The sequence below is a fragment of the Nerophis lumbriciformis genome, linkage group LG04 (genome assembly GCF_033978685.3).
Source record: "Nerophis lumbriciformis linkage group LG04, RoL_Nlum_v2.1, whole genome shotgun sequence".
Classification (NCBI taxonomy): domain Eukaryota; kingdom Metazoa; phylum Chordata; class Actinopteri; order Syngnathiformes; family Syngnathidae; genus Nerophis; species Nerophis lumbriciformis.
The window spans coordinates 54,292,501-54,320,424 of NC_084551.2; the positions used below are offsets into that span (position 1 = coordinate 54,292,501).

The 27,924-nt window shown below is 37.8% G+C and overlaps 1 protein-coding gene across 3 annotated transcripts in view; it reads right to left on the reverse strand.

Moving 5' to 3' along the window:
• Positions 1 to 27,646, reverse strand: part of LOC133604014 (solute carrier family 2, facilitated glucose transporter member 1-like) — a 46,791-nt gene extending 19,145 nt beyond the window's left edge. For 2 of the 3 annotated variants that reach the window (XR_012050392.1, XR_012050391.1), the window contains exons 1-5: positions 27,019 to 27,646; positions 26,852 to 26,934; positions 11,809 to 11,916; positions 5,473 to 5,865; positions 5,238 to 5,400 (exon numbers count right to left, since the gene is read on the reverse strand). Coding sequence is in view for 1 of the 3 variants with exons in the window: in XM_072913058.1 (XP_072769159.1) it covers positions 5,238 to 5,400; positions 5,473 to 5,865; positions 11,809 to 11,916; positions 26,852 to 26,875 (688 nt within the window). In the remaining 2 variants the exon portion in view is untranslated. The remainder of the gene's footprint in view (positions 1 to 5,237; positions 5,401 to 5,472; positions 5,866 to 11,808; positions 11,917 to 26,851; positions 26,935 to 27,018) is intronic. The other variant, XM_072913058.1, reaches the window with a different exon arrangement.
• Between the last annotated feature and the right edge of the window lie 278 nt (positions 27,647 to 27,924).

A 27,924-nucleotide genomic window follows, 5' to 3' on the forward strand; every position in this document is an offset into this window, starting at 1 on the left:
AATGAGAAACAGGGAATGAGAATTGGATGAAGTCGATCAAACTACGAATGAGAATGAGAATAACAGTGATAAGTAGAGACGATGAGAAAAATAATCATATATAATAAGAATAAGATTGTTGGTGGTCTTACTCTATTCGTGACACGATTAATGACTGTGTGATTGGGGATGTTTAGGCCACCAAGCCCCGCCCACTACGAATAGGTATGACCAGGTACGGACCCATCGGGCACTTCAGGGTGTCATCATCATCATGCCTACCAATTATGACCAAGATCTGAACCCGTGGAGTCCAGTTGTTGACGTCTTGTGTTTTGTGGCAAACCATCAGATCCAACTTTTGACGCCAGGCCACACCCATTACCAATAGGTATGACCAGGTACGGACCCATCGGACACTTCAGGGTGTCATCATCATCATTTCTACCAATTACGACCAAGATCTGAACCTGTGGAGCCCAGCTGTTAACGTCTCGTGTTTTGTGGCGAACCATCAGAGCAAACTTTTGACGCCAGGCCACACCCATTACCAATAGGTATGACCAGGTACGGACCCATCGGACACTTCAGGGTGTCATCATCATCATTTCTACCAATTACGACCAAGATCTGAACCCGTGGAGCCCAGCTGTTAACGTCTCGTGTTTTGTGGCGAACCATCAGAGCAAACTTTTGACGCCATGCCACACCCACTACAAATTGGTATGACCAGGTACGGACCTATCGGGCACTTCAGGGTGTCATCATCATCATTCTTACTAATTATGACCAAGATCTGAACCCGTGGAGTCCAGCTGAACACTATGACAATGACAATCATGTAAGAATGATAAAAAGGGAAAAACTATGAGAAAAACGATCATCCATCCATCCATTTTCTACCGCTTATTCCCTTATTGTATAAAATAAGAATGTGGGTGAGAATGCAAATGCATGATAATGTGTGTGAGAGTAAGATCATGACAATGAGAAAGAAATCAAAGATTGAAAATAGGAATGAGAATAAGTGAGATTTAAAATAAGGCAGTAGGAAGATGAATATATAGAACATGAGTGTAAGAATGAGAACACATGAGAATGTGATTTGATAATTAGAACAAAATTGAGAATAGAAACAAGACTAAACATAGAAAAAAATCAGAATAAATAAAAATTGTGACAATACGAATGACACTAAAGAATGAGAATGAGAATGACAAAAACAGTGGAAATAAGAATGCATGAATATTAATGGATTATGAATATTATGAGAATAACAGTAAACCTAGGACTGAGATGGTAAAGATGATAATACAATCTAGAAGAAGTATGAGATTATGAATATTATCATGATTATGAGACCAACAGTAAAAGTGGACTGAGATGATAATACAATTTAGAAGAGGTATGAGATTATAAGAATTATTATAATTATGAGAATGACAGTAAACGTGAGACTGAGATGATAAAGATAATACAGTCTAGAATAAGTATGGGATTAAGATTATTATGATTATGAGAATGACAGTAAAAGTGAGACCGAGATAATAAAGATGATAGTACAATATAGAAGAAGTATGAGATTATGAATATTATCATGATTATGAGACTGACAGTAAACTGAGATGATAAAGATAATACAATCTAGAAGAAGTATGAGACTATGAATATTATTATGATTATGAGAATGACAGTAAAAGTGAGACTGAAATGATAAAGATGATGATACAATCTAGAAGTATGAGATTATGAATAATATTAAGATTATGAGAATGACAGTAAAAGTGAGACTGAGATGATAATGATGATGATATCATCTCGAAGAAATATGAGACTATAAATATTATTATGATTATGAGACTGAGAGTAAAAGTGAGACTGAGATAATAAAGGTGATAATACAATCTAGAAGTATGAGATTATGAATATTATAATGATTATGAGAATGACAGTAAAAGTGAGACTCAGATGATACACATTTTAATTCAATCGAGAAGAAGTATGAGATTATGAATATGATTATGATTATGAGACTGACAGTAAACTGAGATGATAAAGATAATACAATGTAGAAGTATGAGACTATGAATATTATTATGATTATGATTATGAGAATGACAGTACAAGTGAGACTGGAATGATAAAGATGATGATACAATCTAGAAGTATGAGATTATGAATAATATTAAGATTATGAGAATGACAGTAAAAGTGAGACTGAGATGATAATGATGATGATATAATCTCGAAGAAATATGAGACTATAAATATTATTATGATTATGAGACAGAGTAAAAGTGAGACTGAGATAATAAAGATGATAATACAATCTAGAAGTATGAGATTATGAATATTATAATTATTATGAGAATGACAGTAAAAGTGAGACTCAGATGATAAAAATGATAATACAATCTAGAAGTATGAGATTATGAATATTATAATGATTATGAGAATGACAGTAAAAGTGAGACTCAGATGATAAAAAATGTAATTCAATCGAGAAGAAGTATGAGATTATGAATATTATTATGATTATGAGACTGACAGTAAACTGAGATGATAAAGATAATACAATGTAGAAGTATGAGACTATGAATATTATTATGATTGTGATTATGAGACTGACAGTAAAAGTGAGACTGAAATGATAAAGATGATGATACAATCTAGAAGTATGAGATTATGAATAATATTAAGATTATGAGAATGACAGTAAAAGTGAGACTGAGATGATAATGATGATATAATCTCGAAGAAATGAGAGACTATAAAAATTATTATGATTATGAGACAGAGTAAAAGTGAGACTGAGATAATAAAGATGATAATACAATCTAGAAGTATGATATTATGAATATTATAATGATTATGAGAATGACAGTAAAAGTGAGACTCAGATGATAAAAATGATAATTCAATCGAGAAGAAGTATGAGACTATAAATATTATAAATATGAGACTGACAGTAAAAGTGAGACTCAGATAAAAATGATAATTCAATCGAGAAGAAGTATGAGATTATGAATATTATCATGATTATGAGACTGACAGTAAACTGAGATGATAAAGATAATACAATCTAGAAGAAGTATGAGACTATGAATATTATTATGATTATGAGAATGACAGTAAAAGTGAGACTGAAATGATAAAGATGATGATACAATCTAGAAGTATGAGATTATGAATAATATTAAGATTATGAGAATGCTAGTAAAAGTGAGACAGATGATAATGATGATATAATCTCGAAGAAATATGAGACTATAAATAGTATTATGATTATGAGACAGAGTAAAAGTGAGACTGAGATAATAAAGATGATAATACAATCTAGAAGTATGAGATTATGAATATTATAATGATTATGAGAATGACAGTAAAAGAGAGACTCAGATGATAAAAATGATAATTAAATCGAGAAGAAGTATGAGATTATGAATATTATTATGATGATGAGACTGACAGTAAAAGTGAGACTGAGATAATAAAGATGATAGTACAATATAGAAGAAGTATGAGATTATGAATATGATCATGATTATGAGACTGACAGTAAACTGAGATGATAAAGATAATACAATCTAGAAGTATGAGACTATGAATATTATTATGATTATGAGAATGACAGTAAAAGTGAGACTGAAATGATAAAGATGATGATACAATCTAGAAGTAAGAGATTATGAATAATATTAAGATTATGAGAATGACAGTAAAAGTGAGACTGAGATGATAATGATGATGATAAAATCTCGAAGAAATGAAAGACTATAAAAATTATTATGATTATGAGACTGAGAGTAAAAGTGAGACTGAGATAATAAAGATGATAATACAATCTAGAAGTATGAGATTATGAATATTATAATGATTATGAGAATGACAGTAAAAGTGAGACTCAGATGATAAAAATGATAATTCAATCGAGAAGTATGAGACTATAAATATTATTATAAATATGAGACTGACAGTAAAAGTGAGACTCAGATGATAAAAATGATAATTCAATCGAGAAGAAGTATGAGATTATGAATATTATCATGATTATGAGACTGACAGTAAACTGAGATGATAAAGATAATACAATCTAGAAGAAGTATGAGACTATGAATATTATTATGATTATGATTATGAGAATGACAGTAAAAGTGAGACTGGAATGATAAAGATGATACAATCTAGAAGTATGAGATTATGAATAATATTAAGATTATGAGAATGCTAGTAAAAGTGAGACTGAGATGATAATGATGATATAATCTCGAAGAAATATGAGACTATAAATATTATTATGATTATGAGACAGAGTAAAAGTGAGACTGAGATAATAAAGATGATAATACAATCTAGAAGAAGTATGAGATTATGAATGTTATAATGATTATGAAAATGACAGTAAAAGTGAGACTCAGATGATAAAAATGATCATTCAATCGAGAAGAAGTATGAGATTATGAATATTATTATGATTATGAGACTGACAGTAAAAGTGAGACTGAGATGATAAAGATGATAGTACAATATAGAAGAAGTATGAGATTATGAATATTATCATGATTATGAGACTGACAGTAAACTGAGATGATAAAGATAATACAATGTAGAAGTATGAGACTATGAATATTATTATGATTATGAGAATGACAGTAAAAGTGAGACTGGAATGCTAAAGATGATGATACAATCTAGAAGTATGAGATTATGAATAATATTAAGATTATGAGAATGACAGTAAAAGTGAGACTGAGATGATAATGATGATATAATCTCGAAGAAATGTGAGACTATAAATATTATTATGATTATGAGACTGACAGTACAAGTGAGACTGAGATGATAAACATGATGATATAATTTAGAAGAAGTATGAGGATATTATTATTATTATGATTATGAGAATGACAGTAAAAGTGAGACTGAGATGATAACGATGATGATACAATCTAGAAGAAATATGAGACTATAAATATTATTATAAATATGAGACTGACAGTAAAAGTGAGACTGAGATAATAAAGATGATAATACAATCTAGAAGAAGTATGAGATTATGAATATTATTATGATTATGAGACTGACAGTAAACTGAGATGATAAAGATAATACAATCTAGAAGAAGTATGAGATTCTGATTATTATTATGATTATGAGACTGACAGTACAAGTGAGACTGAGATGGTAAAGATGATGATACAATCTCGAAGAAGCATGAGGATCTGAGGTGGTTGCATGAGGTCATGAGGGTGCAGGACCTTTCCTGGCCGCCTCCTCCTGGTTGAGGACGATGAGAAGGTAGCGCGGGCTCTCAGGACAAAATGGCAGCAGGATGCTCTGCAGCAGAGCGGGCAGGACCGTGAGGGCCAGCAGGAGGGGCCACAGAGAGTCCGAGCCCAGAAGAGATTCCAGTCCAAAGATCTGGAAACCCAAAACAAGATCATCATCATTATCATTATCATCATCATTGATGTGTGTGGTGGTCCTGCACACCTGGGCCACCAGGATGCCAAGAACCACGCCCAGCTGGTGCAGGGTGCCAAAGGCTCCACGGAGGGCGGTGGGGGCCAGCTCGCCCACGTACATGGGGGTCAGACCCGTGCACAGGCCGCAGAACACGCCGATGACCAGGCGGCCCACGATGACCATCTCGAAGGACTGGCTCAGGCTGGACAGTCCCATCAGACCCCCGCCCACCAGGGCCAGGATGTTGGCCAGCAGCATGGACTTCCTCCGGCCAAACTTGTTGACCACCGCTCCCACGCAGAAGGAGCCCAGCATGCCGCCCACGCTGACCGCCAAGCTCCACACCATGGTGTTGGTGCCCGGGCTGAACGACTCGCCGTAGCGATCCAGAGAAACGTTCTGGAAGAATTGACGCAGTTTCTGCAAAAAAAGTCCCAAGTGTTTAGTTTTTAGTCACTCATAGTAACACTAACCATTCTTGCTTGATGTACAGCTTAAGCGCCACACATTTTCAATGGGAGACAGGTCTGGACTACAGGCAGGCCAGTCTAGTACCCGCACTCTTTTACTACAAAGACATCGATTTGCTGAAATAAGCAGGGGCGTCCATGATAACGTTTCTTGGGTTGCTCCAAAACCTGTACGTACCTTTCAGCATTAATGGTGCCTTCACAGATGTGTAAGTTACCCATGCCTTGGCCACTAATACACCCCCATACCATCACACATGCTGGCTTTTCAACTTTGCTTCTAGAACAATCCGGATGGCTCTTTTCCTCTTTGTCCACAGATTCCCAAAACATTTTGAAATGTGGACTCGTCAGACCACAGAACACTTTTCCACTTTGCATCAGTCCGTCTTAGATGAGCTCGGGCCCGGCGAAGCCGGCGGGTGTTTCCGGGTGTTGTTGATAAATGGCTTTGGCTTTTCAGGGTAGAGTTTTAACTTGCACTTACAGATGTAGCGACCGACTGTAGTTATTGACAGTGGTTTTCTGAAGTGTTCCTGAGCCCATGTGGTGATATCCTTTACACACTGATGTCGCTTTTTGATGCAGTACAGCCTGAGGGATCCAAGGTCCGTAATATCATGGCTTACGTGCAGTGATTCCTCCAGATTCTCTGAACTTTTTGATGATATTACGGAACGTAGATGTCAAGATGGCAGCGCCCTGACGCTCATGGTAGTATAGAACAATTTGGCAAAAATACCGGACAATTCTTTAAATTTCATGGCTGGCTTACAGCGTGGACACTCCGTGGTCACATACGACCGCCAGACAATTCTGGATGTGGATGGATCGGGCCGGTTTGGACTGAAAGATGCGTGTACGTTGGACCTCCTCGCTAGCATGGGAATACTTCGCCGGCTACATCCAGCGGCCTTTGACGCAGCGGGGACCGTCAACGGGAGAGACGTATGAATGCTTTGTAGTGCACCATCAATGAACTGCAAACTACACATCCAGAGGGAGTTTTCATCGTGGCAGGGGATTTTAATCAAGCTAACATGAAAACAGTTTTCCCTCATTTCCATCAATTTGTGAATTTTGCAATCAAGGGTGGAAGCAGATTGGACTTGGTGTATAGTAATATTAAACAAGCGTATAAAGCTGCACCACGCCCCACCTCGGCTCCTCAGACCATCTATCTGTGATGTTAATTCCTGCATACAAGCCCCTGCTGATCAGGAAGCAAGCTACAGTCAAGCAGGTGAGGACCTGGCCAGAGGGAGCAATATCAGCATTACAAGACTGCTTCGAAACCACAGACTGGGACATGTTCAAAGCAGCCGCCACCAAAAATCCCCGCACATGCGTGGAGGAGTATGCAGAGTCTGTGTCCGCATACATTCAGAAGTGCATGGAGGATGTCAGTGTGATCAAGAACATCCCCACACGGGCCAACGAGAAACCCTGGATGAACGTGCAATGCTGAAGGCTCGGAACAAGGCTTTCAAGTCTGGCACCATGGTGGCATTAAAATCAGCCAGAGCTAACCTGAACCGTGCCATTAAGGTTGCAAAGCGTGCTCACAGTCAGAAAGTGCAGGACTTTTTCGAGAACCCTACAAACACTAGACGAATGTGGCAGGGTATACAGGTCATCACGGACTATAAAGCTGCCCCTTGTAGCCAGAGCTAACCTGAACCGTGCCATTAAGGTTGCAAAGCGTGCTCACAGTCAGAAAGTGCAGGACTTCTTCGAGAACCCTACAAACACTAGACGAATGTGGCAGGGCATACAGGTCATCACGGACTATAAAGCTGCCCCCTGTCCCTGTGACAACAGTATCAGCTTCCTAGATGACCTTAACAACTTCTTTGCAAGGTTTGAGGCACTTAACACCACACCCGCGAGAAAGTCCATCCCCCGCCCTGATGAGCAGCCGCTCAACCTGGACATAGCAGATGTCCGGAAAACCCTGAGGAGAGTGAACCCCCGGAAAGCACCGGGACCTGATGACATTCTGGGCAAGGTGCTTAAGGGATGTGCAGACCAGCTGGCTGGGGTTCTCACAGACATCTTCAACATCTCGCTGACCCAGGCTGTGGTACCATTTTGTTTTAAGACGGCCACAATCATTCCAGTGTCAAAAAACCCCACAATCTCCTCCCTCAATGATTACCGCCCCGTTGCACTCACCCCCATCATAATGAAGTGCTTGGAGAGGCTGGTAAAGGAATATATCGTCTCCAGACTTCCCCCCACATTCGACCCATACCAGTTTGCTTATCGCCCTCACCGCTCCACAGAGGACACCATCTCCTCTGCACTCCACCTGAGCTTAGAACATCTGGAAGGAAAGGACGTTGTTCCTGGACTTCAGCTCAGCATTCAACACCATCATCCCGCAGCACTTGGTGAGCAAACTGGCCCCCCTTGGATTCAGTACCCCCCTTTGCAACTGGCTGCTTGACTTCCTCACAGAAAGACCCAAATCTGTGAGAGTGGGCAACAACACCTCCAGTGCCATCTCCCTGAGCACCGGCTCCCCCCAGGGCTGCGTCCTGAGTCCGCTGCTGTTCACGTTGATGACCCATGACTGCTGCGCCAGGTCCACTACTAACCACGTTGTGAAGTATGTGGACGACACGACAGTAGTGGGCCTCATCCGTGACAACAACGACATGGACTACAGGGAGGAGGTGAAACATTTGGTTGACTGGTGCAGAACCAACAACCTGGTCTTGAATTAATGTTGTGTCGTTCACGAACGATTCGTTCAAACGAACGAATCTTTTGAGTGAACGTACTGAACCGAATCACTTCATGAACTGATTCGTTCCTTTCTCAGTTCAGTTGAGCTCCGCTGCGACCATGCCGGTATGAGTGGAACTGGCGCATTCTGTGACTCACTGAACCCTCGACGCCGGCGAACGACGCAGCCAGCTACTCATCATGGGGGCGGGGGGAGGGACTGAGCGAACGATTCGTTCACCGCAAATTAACGACATGAATCACTCAGTGAACGACAGAATCAGGACTCGCGAACCTACTGACACAGAGAACTGACTGTGTCGCGGAGGAGGACGTCATATTGAGGCTCTCGTTCAGTCACTGTGCGCGTCGTTCATTGGGTGCTGAGGGCTTGTGTCGTTCGCGAACTGACACACACCGAGATCTTCAGCTGGGGAAGCTGTTACTGACTGACTCATGATTCGCCGACCTGCACACAGAACTGCTGCTGCAGAAGTGATTCAGGTTCACGTACTGAACTGTGCTGACTGTGGCGCTGTGTCAGTCACTCACTGCCTGGTGTACTGCATGCACAGTGCTGTGTAGGGACTCGCGTTCACCCTATTTGCTGCTTCTCCCGCGAATGTCTGCACTGTACTGTACTACGCACGCCCCCCCCACCTCCTATTTTTATTTTTTTGGGGGGTGGGGGGATTCGGTGAACGAATTTTTTGAACGACTCAATTTAAGGAACTGATTTTAGTGATTCAGTACAGTCAAAAGAACTGCCGATCCCATCACTATCTTGAATGTCAACAAGACCAAGGAGATCATGGTTGACTTCAGGAAGCACCAGTCCAGCCACGCTCCACTCTACATCAACGGCACAGCAGTGGAGATAGTAAGCAGCACCAAGTTCCTGGGGGTGCAGATAACTGACAATATGACCTGGTCCCTACACATCGGAGCTCTTGTAAAAAGAGCTCAGCAGCGCATGCATTTTTTGCGTGGGATGAAAAGAGCACAGCTCCCTCCCCCCATTCTACAGAGGCACTATAGAGAGCCTGCTGATCAACAGCATCTCTGTCTGGACTGGAGCCTGCAGTGCCTCAGACTGGAAGTCTCTCCAGAGAGTGGTGAGGACGGCGGAAAAGATCATCAGGACTCTTCTTCCTCCTATCCAAGAGATCGCAAAAAGCCGCTGCCTGACCAGGGCTCAGAAAATCTGCAAAGACTCCTCCCACCCCCACCAAGGACTGTTTTCGCTGCTGGACTCTAGAAAGAGGTTCCGCAGCCTCCGAAGCAGAACCTCCAGGTTCTGTAACAGCTTTTTCCTTCAGGCCGTAAGACTCTTGAACGCATCATAATAAAATTATCCCCTCAACTCCCCCCCAAAATGGATTAACTCGCTGGAATAAAAAAGACAATATAACATACATCCATAAACGTGGACGCATGTGAAAAAGTGCAATATATTTATCTGTACAGTAATCTATTTATTTATTTATATATATTTATTTATTTTATATATATATATTACATATATTATTTATATATGCACCTTATTGCTTTCTTATCCTGCACTACCATGAGCTTATGTAACGAAATTTCGTTCTTATCTGTGCTGTAAAGTTCGAATTTGAATGACAATAAAAAGGAAGTCTAAGTCCAAGTCTAAGTCTAGATGGTGAAATCCCTCAATTCCTTGCAATAGCTGGTTGAGAAATGTTGTTCCTAAACAATTTGCTCAGGCATTTGTTGACAAAGTGGTGACCCTCGCCCCGTCCTAGTTCGTGAACGACTGGCATTTCACGGAAGCTGCTTTTATACCCAATCATGGCACCCACCTGTTCCCAATTAGCCATGTTCACCTGTGGGATGTTCCAAATAAGTGTTTGACGAGCATTCCTCAACCTTTCTCTGTCTTTTTTGCCACTTTTGCCAGCTTTTTTAAAAACATGCCGCAGGCATCAAATATTTGCCAAAAAATAACAAAGTTTTCCAGTTCAGTCATGAAATATCTTGTCTTTGCAGTCTATTCAATTGAATATAAGTTGAAAAGGATTTGCGAATCCTGCTATTGCAAGGAATTTAGGGATTTCACCATCTACGCTCCGTAATATCATCAAAGGGTTCAGAGAATCTGGAGAAATCACTGCACGTAAGCCATGATATTACAGACTTTGGATCCCTCAGGCGGTTCTGCATCAAAAAGCGACATAAGTGTGTAAAGGATATCACCACATGGGCTCAGGAACACTTCAGAAAGCCACTGTCAGTAACTACAGTTGGTCCCTACATCTGTAAGTGCAAGTTACTTTGCAAAGCCAAAGCCATTTATCAACAACACCCAGACACGCCGCCGGGTTAGCTGGTCTCGAGCTCATCTAAGATGGACTGATGCAAAGTGGAAAAGTGTTCTGTGGTCTGACAAGTCCACATTTAAAATTGTTTTCGGAAACTGTGGATGTTGTGTCCTCCGGAACAAAGAGGAAAAGAATCATCTAGATTGTTCTAGGCGCAAAGTGTAAAAGGCAGCATGTGTAATGGTATGGGGGTGTATTAGTGCCCAAGACATGGGTAACTTACACATCTGTGAAGGCACCATTAATGCTGAAAAATACATACAGGTTTTGGAGCAACATATGTTGCCATCCAAGCAACGTTACTATGGACGCCCCTGCTTATTTCAGCAAGACGATGCCAAGCCAACTTAAGCTGTACATCAAGCAAGAATGGGAAAGAATTCCACTTCAAAAATGTGTCTCCTCAGTTCCCAAACCTTTACTGAGTGTTGTTAAAAGGAAAGGCCATGTAACACAGTGGTAAAAATGCCTTTTTTGCAATGTGTTGCTGCCATTAAATTCTAAGTTAATATTTATTTGAAAAAAAAGTGAAGTTTCTCAGTGTGAACATGAAATATCTTGTCTTTGCAGTCTATTTAATTGAATATAAGTTGAAAATGATTTGTTGTATTCTCTTTTTATTTACCAATTACACAACGTGACAACTTCACTGCTTTTGGGTTGTGTACATTATTTGCGGTGGTAGAAAGAAAAATAATAAAAATAAAAACAATTGTTATTTTATTATGTATTCATTAATAAAACAAATGATCAGTATTATTATATTAGCAGCAATAATACTCATTAAATATTTGTTTGTAAAGAAAAGTTGCACACACCTTCTCAGGTGCATTGATGACTCCAGTGTTGTAGCCAAACTGCAGCGAGCCGATGACGGCGGTGGAGATGCAGTACAGCAGGTAGAAGGTGACTTTCTTCTTCTTGGGCTGATGGAAGAAGAGAAGACAGATGTTTTTTGTTGTTTTTTTCTAAATCAATAGTTGGAAGTGTTGTGTAGAGTTGTGTGACGTCTGACAAAGCTCCTGTTGTCAGTGTGCGGCAAACACACAATGAGTCTCACAGTACACACAATCGCTGCCCTCTTGTCACGTTGTCGTGCACATTCTCCACGCCAACACCTGCCACAAATGTCTTCTTCTTCCTGCTGGCCTCCCCGTGAGAGGCGTGATTACAACAATACCACTTCTGGAAACTTTTTTCAACTTTGACTCATTGCAGGTTTTATTTTGCAGGGGGGAAAAAGAGACATTTTACTTTGTAAGTTTGTAGAAATGTGAATATAACATAAGAACAAAAAGGCGCCTGAGCTTATTTCCTATACTTGATGTGGTTTGCTTTGGATTACCGTATTTTCCGACCATAGGGTGCACTGCCCATGAATGGCCTATTTTCGATCTGTGTTCCTATATGAGGCGCACTGACGATGAATGGTCTATTTTCGATATTTTTTCCATATATAAGGCGCACCGGATTATAAAGTGTACTGCCGAGGAAAGGTCTATTTAAAAAAAGTATGTTTTCATATATATAAGGCGCGCCGGGTTATAAGGCGCGCTGCCGATGAATAGTCTATTTTCTATCTTTTTTCACACATAAGGCGCATCGACGATGAATGGCCTATTTTCGACCTTTTTTTCCATATATAAGGTGCACCGGACTATAAGGCGCACTGCCGATGGATGGTCCATTTTTGATCTTTTTCATATATGAGGCGCACCGGATTATTAGGCGCACTGCCGATGAATGGTATATTTAAAAAAAATAAATGTTTTCATATATAAGGTGCACCGGACTATAAGGCGCACTGTCGATGAATGGTCCATTTTCGATCTTTTTTCATGTATAAAGCGCACCGGATTATAAGGCGCACTGCTGAGGAATGGGCTATTTTCTATCGTTTTTCATATACAAGCCACACTGGATTACAAGGCGCACTGCCGATGAATGGTCTATTTTCGATCTTTTTCATATATGAGGCACACCGGATTATAAGGCGCACTGCCGATGAATGGTCTATTTTAAAAAATATATTTTTTTCACATATAAAGCACGCCGGATTATAAAGCGCACTGACGAATAATGGTCTATTTTCCATCGTTTTTCATATATAAAGCGCACCGGATTATAAGGCGCACTGCCGATGAATGGTCTATTTTCCATCTTTTTCATATATGAGGCGCACCGGATTATAAGGCGCACTGCCGATGAATGGTCTATTTAAAAAAAAAAAAAATGTTTTTCCATATATAAGGCACGCCGGATTATAAGGCGCACTGACGATGGATGGCCTATTTTCGATCTTTTTTCACATATAAGGCGCATCGACGATGAATGGCCTATTTTCGATCTTTGTTCCTATATAAGGCGCACCGGAATATAAGCCACACTGATGACGAATGGCCTATTTTCAAGCTTTTTTTCATATATAAGGTGCATCGGACTATAAGGCGCACTGCCGATGAATGGCCTATTTTTGATCTTTTTTCATATATAAAGAGCACCGGATTATAAAGGGCACTGCTGAGGAATGTGCTATTTAAAAAATATTTTTTTTTTCATATATAAGGCACGCCGGATTATAAGGCGCACTGACGAATAATGGTCTATTTGCCATCGTTTTTCATATATAAAGCGCACCGGATTGTAAGGCGCACTGCCGATGAATGGTCTATTTTCCATCGTTTTTCATATATAAGGTGCACCGGAATATAAGGCGCACTGCCGATGAATGGTCTATTTTCCATCTTTTTCATATTTGAGGCGCACCGGATTATAAAGCGCACTGCCGATGAATAGTCTATTTAAAAAAAATAAAAATAAATCATATATAAGGCACGCCGGATTATAAGGCGCACTGACGATGAATGGCCTATTTTCGATCTGTTTTCCATATATAAGGCGCATCGACGATGAATTGCCTATTTTCGATCTTTGTTCCTATATAAGGCGCACCGGAATATAAGTCACACTGACAACAAATGGCCTATTTTCTACCTTTTTTTCATATATAAGGTGCACCGGACTATAAGGCGCACTGCCAATGAATGGCCTATTTTTGATCTTGTTTCCTATATAAAGCGCACCGGATTATAAAGGGCACTGCTGAGGAATGGGCTGTTTAAAAAAAAAAAAAGTTCATATATAAGGCACGCCGGATTATAAGGCGCACTGACAATGAATGGCCTATTTTCGATCTTTGTTCCCATATAAGGTGCACCGGAATATAAGGCGCACTGATGACGAATGGCCTATTTCCGACCTTTTTCATATATAAGGTGCACCGGAATATAAGGCGCACTGACGAATAATGGTCTATTTTCGATCGTTTTTTCATATATAAAGCGCACCGGATTATAAGGCGCACTGACGATGAATGGTCTATTTTCGATATTTTTCATATATGAGGCACACCGGATTATAAGGGGCACTGCCGATGAATGGTCTATTTTTTTTTTAATAATATTTTTATATGTAAGGCACGCCGGATTATAAGGCGCACTGCTGACGAATGGCCTATTTTCGATCTTTTTTCATATATAAGGCGCACTGACGATGAATGGCCTATTTTCAATCTTTGTTCCTATATAAGGCACACCGGGTTATAAGGCGCACTGACGATGAATGGTCTATTTTCGTTCTTTCATATATAAAGCGCACCGGATTACAAAGAGAAATGCTGAGGAATGGGCTATTTTCGATCTTTTTTTCCATATATAAGGCGCACCGGATTATAAGGCGCACTGACGATGAATGGCCTATTTTCGATTTTTTTTCATATATAAGGCGCACTGACCATGAATGGCCTATTTTTGAACTTTTTTCATACATAAGGCGCACCGGATTATAAGGCGTATTGACGATGAACGGCCTATTTTCGATCTTTTCTTCTATGTAAGGCGCACCTGGTTATAAGGTTCACTGACGATGAATGGTGTATTTTTGATCATTTTGGATATATAAGGCGCACCAGATTACAAGGCGCGCTGCCAACGAATGGCCTATTTTCGATCTTTTTTCACATATAAGGCGCACTGACCATGAATGGCCAATTTTCGATTTTTTTCATATAAAAGCCGCACCGGATTATAAAACGCACTGCCGATGAATGGTCTATTTTCAATCTTTTTTTCATATATAAAGCGCACTGCCAAGGATCGGTCTATTTTCGATCTTTTTCCCATATATAAAGTGCACGGGATAATAAGGCGCACTGCCGATGAATGGCCTATTTTCGATCGTTGTTCATACATAAGGTGCACCGGATTACAAGGCGCACTGCCGATGAATGGCCTATTTTCGATCGTTGTTCATACATAAAGTGCACCGGATTACAAGGCGCACTGCCGATGAATGGCCTATTTTCGATCTTTTTTCATATATAAGACGCACTGCAGAGGAATGGTCTAGTTTAGATCTTTTTCATATATAAGGCGCACCGGATTATAAAGTGCAAGGCCGAGGAATGGTCGATTTAAAAAAAATATGTTTTCATATAGAAGGCGCGCCAGGTTATAAAGCGCGCCGGGTTATAAGGCGCGCTGCCGATGAATAGTCTATTTTCGATCTTGTTTCACATATAAGGCGCATTGACGATGAATGGCCTATTTTCGATTTTTTTTTTCATATATAAGGCGCACTGACCATGAATGGCCTATTTTTGAACTTTTTTCATATATATAAGGCGCGCCGGATTATAAGGCGTACTGACGATGAACGGCCTATTTCCGATCTTTTCTCCTATATAAGGCGCACCTGGTTATAAGGTTCACTGACGATGAATGGTCTATTTTTGATCGTTTTGGATATATAAGGCGCACCGGATTATAAGCGCACCGGATTACAAGGCGCGCTGCCAACGAATGGCCTATTTTCGATCTTTTTTCACATATAAGGCGCACTGACCATGAATGGCCAATTTTTGATTTTTTCATATATAAGGCGCACTGGATTATAAAACGCACTGCTGAGGAATGGGTTATTTTTGATTTTTGTTTCATATAAAAGCCGCACCGGATTATAAGGTACACTGCCGATGAATGGTCTATTTTCAATCTTTTTTTCATATATAAAGCGCACTGCCAAGGATTGGGCTATTTTCGATCTTTTTCCCATATATAAAGTGCACGGGATTATAAAGTGCACTGCCGATGAATGGCCTATTCTCGATCGTTTTTCATACATAAAGCGCACCGGATTACAAGGCGCACTGCCGATGAATGGCCTATTTTCGATCTTTTTTCATATATAAGGCGCACCGGGTTATAAAGCGCACTGACAATAAATGACCTTTTGTCTATCTTTTTTCATATATGAGGCGCACCGGATTATAAGGCGCACTGCAGAGGAATGGTCTAGTTTAGATCTTTTTTCATATATAAGGCGCACCGGATTATAAGGCGCACTGCCGACGAATGGTCTATTTTCGATCTTTCGAATCTCAAGCCTATGAAAAAAACGTCCGACCGGAACTCTCTAATAACTAAAGTTCCTTGGGTGAATAATGTAAACTCACTACACCGGTATGTTTTAGTGCTTTCATGGTGAGTTTACTGACAGATATAAGTAAGAACTTTACACTACTTTATATTAGAAATGACAACAGTGGAGGATGAATGTCCCATAACAAGAAGATAGAGAAAAAGAAGAAGCTTATCGACTACAGCGTCAGCACGGACTACAAAGGCGGACGCGCGCAATTTTTCTGGATTTATGCAGATCCCAAATACAGATCAGCAGGTACCAGAAGGTAGGAAAAGTTGCTTTTGCATAATATTGCGAAACAAAACGCCAGATAATATGTCTTACCTTATACACACACCATAATAATACTCCCATGTTGAAGCACATCAAGCGGTGTGGCTTCATAGCTTACCAAAATCGTACTAAAAAATGTTGATAGATTTTTGAGCGCCGTGTGTAATGTTCTATATTCTCAATGGAACATATAAAATGTTGGTGTTCTTTACTTGAGTCATATTGCCATCATAGTGCAGTCTGCACATATCTCTTATGTTTGACTGCCATCTACTGGTCACACTTTATCATTACACTATGTACCAAAAAAAATTGCTTTGAAGTCGGTAAGCACAACCACAATTATTCCGTACATTAGGTGCAACGGCTTATAAGGCGCACTGTGAGTTTTGAGGGGGAAAAAAGGATTTTGAGTGCGCCTTATAGTCCAGAGAATACGGTATATAAGCATGTCTTTCCTTTCCATGAATAAAATAATATTTATAAAGCATCCAATATGGCCAGGCTCACACAAGGATCTCATATAACTTTTACACTTGATTCAGATGCCATCGGTCCTCCTTTTCTTCCGGGTAAGCCCCGCCCTCACGCTAACACGCTGCTATTTTTTTCATACCGTAAAAAAAAAGATGCTAAAACCAGGGGAAAAAAAAGGAAGGAAATCGTAAAACATAAAAACCTTTGAAACACACAAAAACAATAAAAGTGTACCCAAATATGAATATTCGCATTGAAAAACATCCACCGAAAATAGTTTTTTTTTCAATGTTTGTATTTATTTGTTGCCAAAACAACTTTTTCGACAATGTCTTTTCTTTTTTTTTTTTGATACCAAATCTTACCGGCAGTGTTCTGGCTCCGTATCGGTGCTGCTTGACTGATTATTTACGTGAGCTCATGTGTATAATCTGCAACCCAAATATGGCCTACGTCAAGGGTGTCACACTGGTTTTCATTGAGGGACACTTCACAGTTATGCATGTAACAGTAAATATACTGTATGATCGCCTCATGATATTGAAAAAAAGTATTAATCCAAAATAATGATTAATCATTATAACAATGTGAATAATCACACAAAAAATGATCGCATACATTTATTCAGATGGGACTTTAGATAAAACTCAGCAAATAAATTACGTGTACACAAGTAAAACATTTTAAAATATTCTGACAGTAAAATCGCTTCTTTAATTATTTTTAGATTGCATAAGTTGTAACAACCTGTGAGTAATCATGATTAATCCAAATTCAAAATTGTGATTAACCATGCAGAATCTAAATTTAAAACAGTGATTAATTATAATTAATACAAATTCAAAATTGTGATTAATTAGGATTCATGCAAATTCAAAATTATGTTTAACTATATAGAATCTAAATTTAAAACAGTGATTAATCATAATAAATCCAAATTAAAAATTGTGATTAATCAGGGTTAATGCAAATTCAAAATTATGTTTAACCATATAGAATCTAAATTTAAAACAGTGATTAATCATAATTAATCCAAATTAAAAATTGTGATTAATCAGAACTAATGCAAATTCAAAATGTTTAACCATATAGAATCTAAATTTAAAACAGTGATTAATCATATTTAATCCAAATTAAAAAAATGTGATTAATCAGGATTCATGCAAATTCAAAATTATGTTTAACTATATAGAATCTAAATTTAAAACAGTGATTAATCATAATTAATCCAAATTAAAAATTGTGATTAATCTGAACTAATGCAAATTCAAAATGATGTTTAACCATATAGAATCTAAATTTAAAACAGTGATTAATCATAATTAATCCAAATTAAAAATTGTGATTAATATTTATTAATCCAAATTTAAAAATGTGATTAATCAGGATTCATGCAAATTCAAAATTATGTTTAACTATATAGAATCTAAATTTAAAACAGTGATTAATCATAATAAATCCAAATTAAAAATTGTGATTAATCAGGGTTAATGCAAATTCAAAATTATGTTTAAGCATATAGAATCTAAATTTAAAACAGTGATTAATCATAATTAATCCAAATTAAAAATTGTGATTAATCAGAACTAATGCAAATTCAAAATGTTTAACCATATAGAATCTAAATTTAAAACAGTGATTAATCATATTTAATCCAAATTAAAAAATGTGATTAATCAGGATTCATGCAAATTCAAAATTATGTTTAACTATATAGAATCTAAATTTAAAACAGTGATTAATCATAATTAATCCCAATTAAAAATTGTGATTAATCAGAACTAATGCAAATTCAAAATGATGTTTAACCATATAGAATCTAAATTTAAAACAGTGATTAATCATAATTAATCCAAATTAAAAATTGTGATTAATATTTATTAATCCAAATGTAAAAATGTGATTAATCAGGATTCATGCAAATTCAAAATTATGTTTAACTATATAGAATCTAAATTTAAAACAGTGATTAATCATAATAAATCCAAATTAAAAATTGTGATTAATCAGGGTTAATGCAAATTCAAAATTATGTTTAACCATATAGAATCTAAATTTAAAACAGTGATTAATCATAATTAATCCAAATTAAAAATTGTGATTAATCAGAACTAATGCAAATTCAAAATGTTTAACCATATAGAATCTAAATTTAAAACAGTGATTAATCATATTTAATCCAAATTAAAAAATGTGATTAATCAGGATTCATGCAAATTCAAAATTATGTTTAACTATATAGAATCTAAATTTAAAACAGTGATTAATCATAATTAATCCCAATTAAAAATTGTGATTAACCAGGATTAATGCAAATTCTAAATTATGTTTAACCATATAGAATCTAAATTTAAAACAGTGATTAATCATATTTAATCCAAATTAAAAATTTTGATTAATCAAGATTCATGCAAATTCAAAATTATGTTTAACTATATAAAATCTAAATTTAAAACAGTGATTAATCATAATAAATCCAAATTAAAAATTGTGATTAATCAGGGTTAATGCAAATTCAAAATTATGTTTAACAATATAGAATCTAAATTTAAAACAGTGATTAATCATATTTAATCCAAATTAAAAATTGTGATTAATCAGGGTTAATGCAAATTCAAAATTATGTTTAACAATATAGAATCTAAATTTAAAACAGTGATTAATCATAATTAATCCAAATTAAAAATTGTGATTAATCAGAATTAATGCAAATTCAAAATTATGTTTAACCATATAGAATCTAAATTTAAAACAGTGATTAATCAGAATTAATCCAAATTAAAATTGTGATTAATCTTGATTAATACAAATTTAAGTGTGATTAATCTTGATTAATCCAAATTCAAAATTAGGATTAATCTGATTTTTTTTTTTAAGAATAATTCGACAGCGCTAATTATTACATAATTGCCTATGCAATTATTACATTTATTTTATACAAATTGATGGATTGCTTGCTTTGAAATCATTAACCATGATAACAAGAAAATACAGTATTTATTATTATTATTATTTTTAATAGATGTTAATATAATGTTTATTGCATGATCAGATACAGTCAAAATACATGCAATGTTTATGTCAAAATAGAAATACATTTAGTAAAAAAAATTTCATGACTCACATTATTTCTCGGGTTTTGTAGGCTACGTAAAACGATGTGGCGGGCCAAATTTGACACCCGGGCCTTGAGTTTGACACCTGCGGCCTACGTGGCCAAGTACCTGCTAGTACCGACAGACCTCGGTCGGTGCCTATAAAAATACAGAGTTCCATTGTGCAAATCATTGTGCTTCAACACATCAAACCCTGGCAAAACTACGACTTCAAAATAACAGTATCAGTCTTGAGGGGCAGGAAATGAACAACCCTGATGAAGTCAAGACAGGAAGCGTCGTGGTCAAACCTCAAGAAGAGCGAGCCGACGGCGTCTTCGGCAGCCGCGGCAACGTGACACACACTATCTGCCCGCCGCCTCAGGAAAGGAAAGACGTGCAGGAAGGAAGTCGGGCAACAAAGCGGTCGTAAGAAAATTAGAGCTGCGAGTTGGCACAGTAAAAAAAAGCAGAGGGATGGTGAGTTAGTGTGCCTGTAGCGACACGCTTTTGTTGCGCAACCTTCAAACTCGGTGACGCACTTTTGCACTTTTACTGTAACTACATCAGGGAGGGGACTTATTTATTACACTGTACAGTAATCACCCAATGTACTGTATGAATACTTATGTATGTACAGTACATACACATATATGTAAGAACTGGATATAATGTATGTGCACCTAATGTACGGAATATATCTGGTTGTGCTTACCGACCTCAGAGCAATTTTATTTGGTACATTGTGTAGTGATAAGTGTGACCAGTAGATGGCAGTCAAACATAAGAGATAAGTGTAGGCTTCACTATAATGGCAATATGACTCAAGTAAAGAACACAAACATTTTATATGTTTCATTGAAAATATAGAACATTACACACGGCGCTCAAAAATCTATCAAATTTTTTTAGTACGATTTTGGTAAGCTATGAAGCCACACCGCTTGATGTGCTTCAACATAGGAGTATTATTATGGTGTGTGTATAAGGTAAGACATTATCTGGTGTTTTGTTTCACAATATTATGCAATGCAACTTTTCTTACCTTCTGGTACCTGCTGATCTGTATTTGGGATCTGCATAAATCCTGAAAAATTGCGCGCGTCCGCCTTTGTAGTTCGTGCCGACAACATAGTCGATAAGCTTCTACTTTTTCTCTATCTTCTTGTTATGGGACATTCATCCTCCGCTGTTGCCATTTCTATTATAAAGTAGTGTAAAGTTCTTACTTATATCTGTCGGTAAACTCGCCATTAAAGCGCTAAAACATACCGGTGTAGTGAGTTTACATTATTCACCCAAGGAACTTTAGTTATTAGAGAGTTCCGGTCGGACGTTTTTTTCACGGGCCTTGAGATCGAAAGATCGAAAATAGGCCATTCATTGGCAGTGCGCCTTATAATCCGGTGCGCCTTATGTATGAAAAAAAGATCGAAAATAGGCCATTCATCGGCAGTGCGCCTTATAATTCGGTGCGCCTTTTATCTGGAAAAAAGATCGAAAATAGCCCATTCCTCAGCATTTCCCTTTATAATCCAGTGCACTTTATAGAATAAAATAGAATAGAATAGAAAGTACTTATTGATACCTGGGGAAAATTCAGCACCACAGTTTTATGGTACATAAAAGTATATGTAAGAACTGGATAGAACATTTGTACTGTATGTACAGTACATACACATATATGTAAGAACTGGATATAGCACATGTATGTACAGTACATAAAAATATATGTAAGAACTGGATATAACATATGTATGTATTGTACATAAATTATATAGTATGTAAGAACTGGATATAACGTATGTATGTATAGTACATAAGATTGTATGTAAGAACTGGATATAACATACGTATGTATAGTACAAAAAAATATATGCAAGAACTGGATATAACATATGTATGTATTGTACATGAAAATATATGTAAGAACTGGATATAACATAATACATAGAAATATATGTAAGAACTGGATACAACATATGTATGTACAGTACATAAAAATATATGTAAGAACTGGATATAACATATGTATGTATAGTACATAAAAATATATGTAAGAACTGGATATAACGTATGTATGTATAGTACATAAAATTGTATGTAAGAACTGGATATAACATACGTATGTATAGTACAAAAAAATATATGCAAGAACTGGATATAACATATGTATGTGTTGTACATAAAAATATATGTAAGAACTGGATATAACATATGTATGTACAGTACATAAAAATATATGTAAGAACTGGATATAACATAATACATAACAATATATGTAAGAACTGGATACAACATATGTATGTACAGTACATAAAAATATATGTAAGAACTGGATATAACATATGTATGTATAGTACATAAAAATATATGTAAGAACTGGATACAACATATGTATGTACAGTACATAAAAATATATGTAAGAACTGGATACAACATATGTATGTACAGTACATAAAAATATATGTAAGAACTGGATATAACATATGTATGTACAGTACATGAAAATATATGTAATAACTGGATATAACATATGTATGTATAGTACATAAAAAATATATGCAAGAACTGGATACAACATATGTATGTATAGTACATAAAACTATATGTAAGAACTGGATGTAACATATGTATGTACAGTATATACACATATATGGAAATAGTGGATACAACATATGTATGTACAGTACATGCACATATATGCAAGAACTGGATATAACATAGTACATACAAATATATGTAAGAACCGGCTATAAAATATGTATGTATAGTACATAAAAGTATATGTAAATATTGGATAAAACATAGTACATCAAATATATGTACAAACTGGATACAACATATGTATGTACACTACATACACATTTGTAAGAACAGAATATAACATATGTATGTATTAGAGATGCGCGGTTTGCGGGCACAACCGCGGAGTCCGCGGATCGGGCGGATGAAATTTAAAAGAATTAGATTTTATCCGCGGGTCGGGTCGGGTCGGGCGGTTGAAATAAAAAAAAATTAGATTTTAAATAGATTCAGGCGGGTGGCAGTTAAACCAATTCGGAAATATATATACATAGTTAAATGTTGTTACCCACATACGAAAAACGAGCAGGCACCTGCAGCATATGCCACAACAGAAGAAAAAAAAAAAAAGAGATGGACACTTTTACGGAGCGGAGAAGGCCCCCGACGCCTCGCCGGGGTCCGGGACCGAGGCCCCTTCCCCCGAGAGGGCCCCACCGGGAGCCGTAGCTGAGGCGATCCGCGAGAAGGGCCCGACGCACGTCCAGGGTCACCACCGCGCCCACCGCACCGACACCCCGCCTCGTCCGCCTTCGCCGCGGCCGGCGTCACGCGCAGCAGATAAGCAGCTTACCTGCCCGCCACCCCCGTGGCCGGGGGCTCGTAACAGGGGTCACTCCGCGCGCTCCGCCCGCGCAGCTTACCTGCCCGCCACCCCTGTTGCCGGGGGCGCGTAACAGGGGTCACTCCGCGCGCAGTGCGCTCACGAAAGGGGTGGGGCTCACCCTGGTTGATATAGACAGCAGCTAGGACGGTGGCCGTGGAAGTTGGAACCCGCTAAGGAGTGTGTAACAACCCACCTGCCGAATCAACTAGCCCTGGAAATGGATGGCGCTGGAGCGTCGGGCCCATATACCCGGCCGTCGCCGGCAGCGAGACGCGCTTGGAGGTGCGCTCAGCGCGGCTCCCATATGATTGCGCACTGGTGTGCGTCTGGGTCGTGACAGCGTGGCACGCGAATGTCTGTGCTGCATTGGATCAGTCTCCTTTCTTTAACAGGCAAAAGCTTTATAACCTCACTAATGCCTTGCATCGTCTATATTAGATATATAACAACGGGCGGGTACGGGCGGATGCGGTTCTGATCAAATGTTAGATCGAGTGGATTGCGGATGGTTGACGACTTTCTGATGCGGTTGCGGATGAAATAATTGCCTATCCGCGCATCTCTAGTATGTATAGTACATACAAATATATGGAAGAACTGGATATAACATATGTATGCGTAGTGCATAAAAAATATATGCAAGAACTGGATATATCATCCATTCATCCATTTTCTACCGCTTGTCCCTTTCGGATAACATAGTACATAAAATATATTTAAAAAACATGTACAGTACATTAAAATATATGTAAGAACTGGATATAACATATGTATGTACAGTACATACACATATATGTAAGAACTGGATATAACATAGTACATAAAAATATATGTAAGAACTGGATATAACATATGTATGTACAGTATATACACATATATGTAAGAACTGGATATAACATATGTATGTATAGTACATAGAAATATATGTAAGGATTGGATATAACATAGTACATAAAAATATATGTAAGAACTGGATATACCATATGTATGTACAGTACATACTTATATATGTAAGAACTGGATATAACATGGTACATAAACATATATATACCGGTAAGAACAGGATATAACATATGTATGTATAGTACATAAAAAATATATGTAAGAATTGGATACAACATATGTAAGTACAGTAGATACAAATATATGTAAGAACTGGATATAACATAGTACATAAAAATATATGTAAGAACTGGATATAACATATGTATGTATAGTACATAGAAATATATGTAAGGATTGGATATAACATAGTACATAAAAATATATGTAAGAACTGGATATACCATATGTATGTACAGTACATACTTATATATGTAAGAACTGGATATAACATGGTACATAAAAATATATACAAGAACAGGATATAACATATGTATGTATAGTACCGGTACATAAAAATATATGTAAGAACTGGATACAACATATGTATGTACAGTAGATACAAATATATGTAAGAACTGGATATAACATAGTACATAAAAATATATGTAAGAACTGGATATAACATGTGTATGTACAGTATATACACATATATGTAAGAACTGGATATAACATATGTATGTATGGTACATCCAAATATATGTAAGGACTCGATACAAGATAGTACATAAAAATATATGTAAGAATTGGCTATAACATATGTATGTATATTTCATAGAAATAAATGTAAGAACTGGATATAACATATGTATGTATAGTACATAAAAATATATGTAAATACTGGATATAACATAGTACATACAAATATATGTAAGAACTGGATATAACATATGTATGTACAGTACATACACATATGTAAGAACTGGATATAACATATGTATGTATGGTACATAAAAATACTGTATATGTAAGAACTGTATATAACATATGTACATAAAAATATATGTAAGAACAGGATGTAACATATGTATGTATGGTACATACAAATATATGTAAGAACTAGGGACGGCGTGGCGCAGTGGGAGAATGGCCGTGTGCGAACCGACCTGGTTCAATCCCCACCTAGTACCAACCTCGTCATGTCCGTTGTGTCCTGAGCAAGACACTTCACCCTTGCTCCTGATGGGTGCTGGTTAGCGCCTTGCATGGCAGCTCCCTCCATCAGTGTGTGAATGTGTGTGTGAATGGGTAAATGTGGAAGTAGTGTCAAAGCGCTTTGAGTACCTTGAAGGTAGAAAAGCGCTATACAAGTACAACCCATTAATCATTTATTTTATTAACTAGATATAACATATGTATGTATAGTACATAAAAATATATGTAAGAACTGGATATAACATAGTACATAAAAATATATGTAAGAACTGGACACAACATATGTATGTACAGTACAATTGAGTCATATTGCCGTCATAGTGCGGCCCACACATATCTCTTATGTTTGACTGCCATCTACTGGTCACACTTTATCATTACACTATGTACCAAATAAAATTGCTCTGAGGTCGGTAAGCAAAACCAGAAATATTCCGTACATTTGGCGCACCGGGTTATAAGGCGCACTGTCGAGTTTTGAGAAACAAAAAAGTATTTTAAGTGCGCCTTATAGTCCGGAAAATACGGTATATAAGCATTTTTTTTTTTCCTTTCCAATGAGTAAAATAATATTTAATAAGGATCCAATATGGCCAGGATCTCATAACTTTTACACTTGATTTAGACGCCATCGGTCCTCCTTTTCTTCTTCTACGGTCTTTTTACAGTCCGGTAAAACCGCTTCCGGGTAAACTAAGATCCAGTCCAATCCGAGCTGGACCAACGGGGTGAAGGAAAAAAATAACAACTCGTCAATATTGTGATATATTATTTTGCTTTTGGACGCAGGATGGAGTGGAGTTAAAGTGAGAAGTGAGCCAACAAGTGTTTCCACAGACAAACCACCAAGAAAAAGCAACAACACCCGCCACACATCTCTCAATAAAAGATACTGATGGTCGTCTTCGGTGTGTGCTTTTTTTTTTTTTTTTTAAACGCCTCGCTCAAGTCGCGACTTGTTCCATCTCTTCTTAGTCACGTCCCTGAAAGCTCTCGTCCTCCTCGCGCCAGAGAGGAAAACTACAGAAAAAACCCTGCCTGACTTGAGAGCAAGAGAGAGTCCAAAAGCAAGGACTGAAGGTTTACCTTGTCGTCTTCCATGCGCTCCATCTAGGCTCCCGGGGCCAGGGGACACACCTTTGTTGTGCAAACAGCAACTGCAACGGTAACTGTCGGCAAATATGGAAACAAGCAAATTGTTGGGAGGTGAAGAAACCGTGACCGAGTTGGGGTTGTGTCAAGATCCGCCGTACCTGGAGGATGGTGTGGTCTGGTCTGTGGTCCTGCGGCGTCTTCCCCTTGCTCTCACTTCCACTGCAAGCCTGACACCACAAACTCCTCCTCCTCCTGCCCGTGCACCACCCTCCCTCGCTCTACCCAGCACTGAGCACCACTTCCAGTTTCTAGGGCTCAAGCATTGTTGTGTTTCCTACGGATGCCGAGCATTTTGGGGTGGCTCCCCATACTCCGGGGGTGGGGGGTTGTCGAACTTAGCGGCCACATGGAGGAACATCTACTCCCCAGCGGGCCGGACGGGTAAAATCATGGCATGATAACTTAGAAATAAAGATAACTTCCGATTTTGTTGATTTGTTGAATATTAGACCAATCACATTATGGAAAATGTACGAATCATTATGTTTTTTTTACACTTACATGTTGCAGTTAATTGTAGTCTATCTTCATTAGTTGTTATTTATACTTTCCGAATAAATGATGTTAAAGTTAAAAAAGTTGATAGTCACACAGTCAGTGAGAGACCCATTTGTTATAGTCTTTGGTATGACTCAGCCAGGGTTTGAACTCACGACCTACCAATCTCAGGGCGGACAATCTAACCACTAAGCCACGAATTGTCGTGATAAACAAGTTGTTGGTAAAAATGGACTCGACTAATTGTTGATTAAAAACAAAGGACTCGACTTAAGATCTCGGTATAAACAGATTTGAAATCTAGGGACCGGACATCGACGCGGTCAGGTTGTCGACATAAACGGACTAGATATGCACGACTGAGCTGGATAAACATCGCAAAGACTCGACTTAGACAAGTTGTCGATAACAAACAGGCTCGACATAAACAAGTTGTTGGTATAAATGGACTCCACTTAGATGGGTCGTCAATATCTCGATCTCGGTGTTAACATACTCGATATCGA